This window comes from Colletotrichum higginsianum (genome assembly GCF_001672515.1).
Source record: "Colletotrichum higginsianum IMI 349063 chromosome 7 map unlocalized unitig_7, whole genome shotgun sequence".
Classification (NCBI taxonomy): Eukaryota; Fungi; Ascomycota; class Sordariomycetes; order Glomerellales; family Glomerellaceae; genus Colletotrichum; species Colletotrichum higginsianum.
In genome coordinates this window covers 1,005,236-1,011,724 of record NW_017263917.1, presented here as the reverse complement: position 1 = coordinate 1,011,724, position 6,489 = coordinate 1,005,236, and the positions used below count along the sequence as shown (strand labels likewise).

General features: G+C 54.1%; 3 protein-coding genes across 3 annotated transcripts; all 3 read left to right on the top strand.

Moving 5' to 3' along the window:
- Positions 1–2,237: 2,237 nt before the first annotated feature.
- CH63R_10008 (Pre-mRNA splicing) lies at positions 2,238–3,895 on the top strand (the record flags this gene model as incomplete). The annotated part of the gene is made up of 2 exons (XM_018304982.1): positions 2,238–3,525; positions 3,585–3,895. The coding sequence occupies 2 exons, from the start codon at positions 2,238–2,240 to the stop codon at positions 3,893–3,895; spliced, it is 1,599 nt and encodes a 532-aa protein (XP_018154406.1).
- Positions 3,896–4,075: 180 nt separating this feature from the next.
- CH63R_10007 (uncharacterized protein) lies at positions 4,076–4,406 on the top strand (the record flags this gene model as incomplete). The annotated part of the gene is made up of 2 exons (XM_018304981.1): positions 4,076–4,098; positions 4,160–4,406. The coding sequence occupies 2 exons, from the start codon at positions 4,076–4,078 to the stop codon at positions 4,404–4,406; spliced, it is 270 nt and encodes an 89-aa protein (XP_018154405.1).
- A 798-nt stretch (positions 4,407–5,204) lies between these two features.
- Positions 5,205–5,856, top strand: CH63R_10006 (PX domain-containing protein; the record flags this gene model as incomplete). The annotated part of the gene is made up of 3 exons (XM_018304980.1): positions 5,205–5,282; positions 5,446–5,767; positions 5,828–5,856. The coding sequence occupies 3 exons, from the start codon at positions 5,205–5,207 to the stop codon at positions 5,854–5,856; spliced, it is 429 nt and encodes a 142-aa protein (XP_018154404.1).
- Positions 5,857–6,489: the final 633 nt, after the last annotated feature.

Sequence of the window (6,489 nt, the reverse complement as noted above, 5' to 3'; positions counted from 1 at the left end):
CGTAGACGTGGTATCGGTTGAGTCGTGAGCGTCGGGACGCTGTGGCAGGGAGGTCGTCCCCTCAGTGTCAGAGGCGGCGACAGCTGCTTTGCTGACAGCTACGTCGGACAAGAACGGCGAGCGGAGTGGTCGGCGCCTAGATCAAGCAGGGCAGCGGATTTCGCGCGTACCTAGGCAGAACGGTTTGCAGAAGGGTGGAACAGGAGATCAACGAAAGTCGAGAAGAGAAGACGAGCATTAAAAGGTCGGCATGAGGCGAAGGAGAATGATGGGGCGGCGACCTTGATGAATGGCCCCAAAGGTGTCGGTAGAAGGAGGAAGGGAAACACAGAAAAAAAGGAGGATTTCTTCTTTTGCTAGAAGTTGGGAAGGAGGAAGAAGAGACCAGGGGGGATGGGGAAAATAGAACTCAGGCTGGTGACGGAAAGTTTGACCGCGGAAGCTGATGACAGCTGGGGGAAGGCCAGGCTGGAAGGGAGGATAAGGGGGTCAGGGTCAGAGTTGTAGCTTAAGTGGCCTCATCCCATGTGGTTTGACAGCCATCAATTGGTTAAAGCTAGGGCCCGGCCTGGGAGATCCCTCCCACATCATCCATGCCCCATCCATACCCCCCCCTGAGTCCATCCACGCCCCCCTTTCCTACCTACGATTTCCGTAACCCCGCTCACCGTGGTTGAGACAGATTCAAGTTTATAGCTGTGAAGTTGGTTCACAGGATGGCTATGAGCTCGGAAGCATCCATGGCACCGGGCTTCTCCAAAAATATTGTGTCGTGTGACGTTACAAGATTCCGCCTTGGCTTTAAGTATTAATGAGCGAATGGACGCGCTTCGTGGCCTAGGGAATAAGTTGAATGAATCAGTCTACGGATGCAGTTCACTTGCTACGAACCCTCATGTGTCTAACAGGTCGTATGTATTATATCCATTAATCACGACTTTGTAGAGTTAGCCTGGCCTGCCACACTATCCGTATCCGTCTAGCCAGTCAGTCTGGCCCCAATTTGTGAAGTGCGAATCCAGGGACGCGTACGTATCCGTATGTTAGGTCACGCCCCGCGCGGTTGAAAGTTGGTAGGGCTGTGGTATCGCCTACCGCATTGCATCTGTCTACTGTACATGTGCATCCTGCCCATAGGTAGTCCGCCGGCGCCGGCATGAGAAAGCATTGTGCTTCGGTCCCTTGTGGGTGGGAGATGGGAATAGCTCTGCGAAGGCCAAAGGTGTCCTGTTCAACAAGAGGTACTGATAAGCAGTTCTGGGCTGATGAGCTCCAGCTTATCTTAGCGCAAGCCAGCCGTCTGTGCTTTTTTAACGCCTTGATGCATGGCGGGAGACACGCTGTGGCTTCTGTTGTTCTCTTGCGTCTGGTCTCTGCAAGGTCAAGACAAAAATAAAAGTCCAGCTCCCCTACGCATGTCATCCACTCCTGATGGGCCTGTGGCCAGTGCACCGATTTAATGCGGCTGAAAAAGAGACGGCATGCCTGTAAGACAGTCAATCACCAACTCTACTATCGACGTAGGAACCTTACTCCAGACCGGCGGGTTTCCCTCCCAAGGAATAGAAGAGTAAAACTCCTGTTTCCTCATGCATCACGGGCGTTGCTATCGATAGGCAAGTAAGTAGCCTATAGCACCTTGCCCTGCATAGTATGCAGGGCAAGTTGGAATCAGACTCCAAAGCCCGCAACGACCTCCCTTCGTTCCCTCACCTCATGCTTGTCATCATCCGCCTGGCCTACTCCCTTGCTTCCCGTTCCGTTTTGCAGCAAGCCTACTTCGACTAGTCACAAAGTCTGCCTGGCTCTCAGCCAAGACAAACGAGCCGATAACAACTGCAGCTCTTCCCTGGCTTCTTTTTTTCATCGCCCTCTGATCATGCCAGCCGTTCGTGCTCTTACGGGGTGGATAAATGCTGAGGCATGCTTGTCCTATCGACAGTAGCGATGAAAACTTTAGGCTGTTCGGAAAAGTTCAGACCCGTCTTCCGTGTTGTGTTTGTTGGTACTTAACCTGGACTGTGCGCCGTGTTCTCAAATGTTCTCAAAGCACCACTCTGCTGACTAAGGACTGAGCTAGCCAATCTGGAGGTCCGCTTCAGATCGTCCTGGTGTGTCTCCGAAAAAGTGAATGGGAAAGGCCTGAGAGCTTTGTCTTTCTTGTCTGACTTCTATCAAGAGCTCCACGCGCTGCATCCTGACGACATCAACCCAAGCGCGCGCGCTTCCCACCCAACATGGCCTCAACCACAACCAACGGCGATGCCACCGCCGTGCTAGACGAACTCAAGCCTCCTGCCGGAGTTGTCCTTCCCCCCCGTGAAATCCGAAACGTTCTTGAGAAGACTGCGGGCTACGTTGCGCGAAACGGTCTGGTTTTTGAGGACAGGATTCGCGAGAAGGAGCGTTCCAACCCCAAATTCAGCTTCCTTAACAACACCGATGCGTACCATGCATTCTATCAATGGCGACTAGATGAGATCAAAGCCGGTCGTGGTACTGCCATCGCTGCGGGCCGCGCAAACGAAGCCGCGGCCCCTGCCGAAGAGAAGCCCAAGGGCCCGCCCAAGCCTCCCGACTTTCAATTCTCCGCTCGCATGCCCCGAATCAATCAAAAGGACCTCGAAGTCATCCGCTTGACTGCTCTATTCGTCGCCAAGAACGGCCGTCAGTTTATGACCCAGCTGGCCCAGCGCGAGGCCGGCAACCCCCAGTTTCAGTTCCTCATCCCCAATCACACATTCCACAACTTTTTCCAGCACCAGGTAGATCAATACACGGCATTATTGAGGGCCAGTGGACTGGGTGGTGAAGGGGGGAAGTTGGAGCAAGAGCGCATTGCCTATCTTCAGCAGAACATCGATGACAAATACCACGTCCTGAGTCGCGCGAAGCAACGCGCCGAATACTCGAAATTCCAGGAAATCGAGAAGAAGAAGAAGGAGGAGGAAGATGAAAAGAAGAAGCTCGAATTTGCACGGATCGACTGGAACGACTTTGTGGTTGTCGAGACAATCGTTTTCACCGATGCAGACGAGCATGCGAACCTTCCGCCCCCAACGAACCTCTCAGAGTTGCAATACGCGTCACTGGAAGAAAGAAACAAGGCTTCGATAACCAATCTCCGCATCGAAGAGGCTATGCCCACTGACGAAGATGCGAACTACAACGCTTACCCGCACACCCCCCACTCCCAAACTCTGCCAGTGCATACGGGGTATGCGCCCCAGCAGGCGTATCAGGCACAAGCTCCGGCAGGACACCAGTCATACCAGAACGGGCCCCCACAGCGTTCAGCAGAAGAAGAGGAAGAAGAGCGAAGGATCCAAGAAAGAACGGAAGCGCGCAATCGGGAGCAACAAGCGCGGGCTGAGGCACGTGGAGGTTCTGCTCCGATGAAGATTAAGGAGAACTACGTGCCAAGAGCACTGCAGCGTGCGGCCAACAAGCAGAGTGTCCAGATGGCGCTATGCCCGAACTGCAAGCAGCAAATCCCCATGGATGAGCTTCAAGATCACATGAGAAGTAAGTTGCACCCTGCACATCTACAAACAACCCTGCAATGGTGCTAACAACTGTCGCAGTCGAACTTCTGGATCCTCAATGGAAGGACCAGAAAGCAAAGGCGGAAGCAAGATACGCCACGACCAATCTGTCCACGGCAGACGTTGCGAACAACTTAAAGCGCCTGGCAAGCCAGCGAAGCGACGTGTTTGATGGCGTTACCGGTCATCCTATATCTGAAGAAGAAGCTTCCCGCCGAAAGAAGGCTGCGATCCACAGCTTTGACGGCAATCCAGAAGGGAAGAGCCAAGCGCACATCAGCCACCTTCACAATCTGAACGTCGAGGAGCAAATCCGTGCTATTCACCAGAGGTTTGCCGACAAGAAGTAGGCTGATACGGTATAACGACCATGTCGTAAACATGGAACACAATCAACCAGTCGATCGCCGTTTGATGTCACGCGCAGCTCGGACCTGATTATCAAATCCTCCGTGGCTTGTCTGAATACATATGGCTCCGAAGGGGCTACCCTACCTCAACGACCCACGGCAGCAGACACTTATGTAAACATGCATAGAGGCTCGGCTTGGAGGTGAGAATTTGGCGTTTAGTGGTTGTTTGCTTGCATTCAGAGGGCTTATTTAACGCACCAGAATTCCTCCTTCAGTCCAAATACACAATCGCCGTAATCGGTGCGATGCGACGGGAGGTGGTTGTCCAGAATCACGGGTGGCCACCACCCAGGAGATGCAAGCTCGGTGCTTTAGAGTGGGCATCAGATTGCATGTTGCGATTATTGTATTTGTATGCAGGCGTATGCGAGTCGAAAAGGCAGCGGGAATGGATCAAGATCGGTCGGTGGAGGACAATCTGCAATGTACAAACAGCCTCGGAGTTTGAGAAGTGGGCTAACTAGCATACATGTAGCACTACCCGAGAAATCCAAACGCAATCCATCTCCATTGGGCCCTTTTGGTTGTGATTTTACCATCTGTATGTGTTGACCATGTGTAAGTCTCATTAGTCGATTGCAGGGGAAAACGGCAGTTCAAACAGCTTTGTAGGTAGTCGCCCCCCACCTACTCAATCGGGCACCGCTCCCGCTCCAGTTCCAAAGGGCGCCCCCACCTCCCAGACGTTGGTACATCGGCTCAGTCTCCTGCCTTGAAATGGCTGAATCGGCCCTCGTTGCGGCTGCGGCCGAGCCTGGGCTGGTCACTGGTGATTGCTCCCCCGCAAATCCCAGCTAAACAACGCTGTGCGTCCTTGTCTTTCTGTCGTAATCGGCCACATTCGCACCTTTCCCCCACCTTACTTTCCCACCTCGACTTTTCACCAAAGCAACTTAACTTCGACTACGACATCACCACCACAATTTCCAGATCGCAGCAGTCCATATAGTGTTTCAGTCACGCATCGCGAACCGGGAAGACGAGGGCCGATCCGTCCACCCAGATCCAAATCGACAAGAACGTCAGTCACTTCGACCCATCGACACACCGTCTCCTGTGTCGACAACCCACCCCCCTTGGGAACAGGCACCTCGACGATTGAATCACTCTCCGTTGGGAAGCCGTCAAAACGGATTCCAGAAGCCAGAACGCCGCTCGCGCGACCAGCGCTGAGCCTACCTCTCCCACATCCCCGACCGGCTCACAGACGGGAAGCCAGGCCTCGCCGCGCTTCCATCGGCCCATCATGCAGGCAATGCCGGACAACCGACAGCAGTCATTCGACGAGATCTACGGCCCGCCCGAGAACTTTCTCGAGATCGAGGTGAGAAGCCCGATATGGCTCGCAACAGCCAGCACCAACAGTAGCAGGAGCCCTCCCCCCCTTTTGGGATCATCCAGTTGTCTTCCTCGCCCCGTTTACCCAGCCGCTCTATCCCGCATCCCCCGACCGCCCGTAAGTCCTTCCTGACACTCCCCGGTCACAGGTCCGCAACCCCCGAACACACGGCATGGGCCGCAGCATGTACACCGACTACGAGATCGTCTGCCGCACCAACATCCCCGCCTTCAAGCTCCGCGCCTCGAGCGTGCGCCGCCGCTACTCCGACTTTGAGTACTTTCGCGACATCCTCGAGCGCGAGAGCGCCCGGGTCACTATCCCGCCTCTGCCCGGCAAGGTCTTCACGAACCGTTTCAGCGACGATGTCATCGAGGGTCGCCGCGCCGGCCTCGAAAAGTTCCTGCGCATCGTCGTCGGCCACCCTCTGCTCCAGACCGGCAGCAAGGTCCTGGCCGCGTTTGTGCAAGGTTGGTTTCGTACTTCTTCCCAATGAAAAAGCCCATGATTGACTGACACATGAAAACAAGATCCCAACTGGGACCGTAACGCGTGGTGACTGAAGCTCCGGCTCAGCTTCTCCTCGTCAGCTTTGCGACCGCCGAATAAACTGCGCAAACGACAGCCCAAGCATCATCGCATCGATACTCAGCTAGAAGGACTGACAACGAAGAGCTCACTTTCCTATGAATGATCATCCGCGTTGGGAGGAGTGACAAGGTCAAAAGCGAACCGAGAGGTGGTTTCATTCGTGGCGTGGGTGGGCTGGTGGCCTAGGATGTCTATCTTTCTCCCATTTTCTCTGGTGTGGACTTTGTGGGCTGTGTCAAATCCCCCTCCCATAGTCTTTTTCCTGGTTCATGTTTTACTTTCTTATATCCTTCCCTTACGCCGAGCACGAAACCCGCCGAGCCGGGCAGCATCAGCGTTGCTTTTCTCCTCCGGAGAGGGGGCCGAAGAAATTGGCGTTACAAAATTGAGAATCATGACCACTGGATAATTTGCCTATGCTATCCGAGTAGCGAATCATAGTATACAAGGATTACACTTTTTGTAGTTTGAGGTTCGTGTTGCGTTGTAGCGGGCGTACGAGCTTCTCCCTCTCTGTGTCCTGTGCAAGGCATGTATCGGTGGAAAGCACAGCTATGCAGCAGCACCGTTGCACTGTCGGCAGTTCAGATCATCTTTCCTT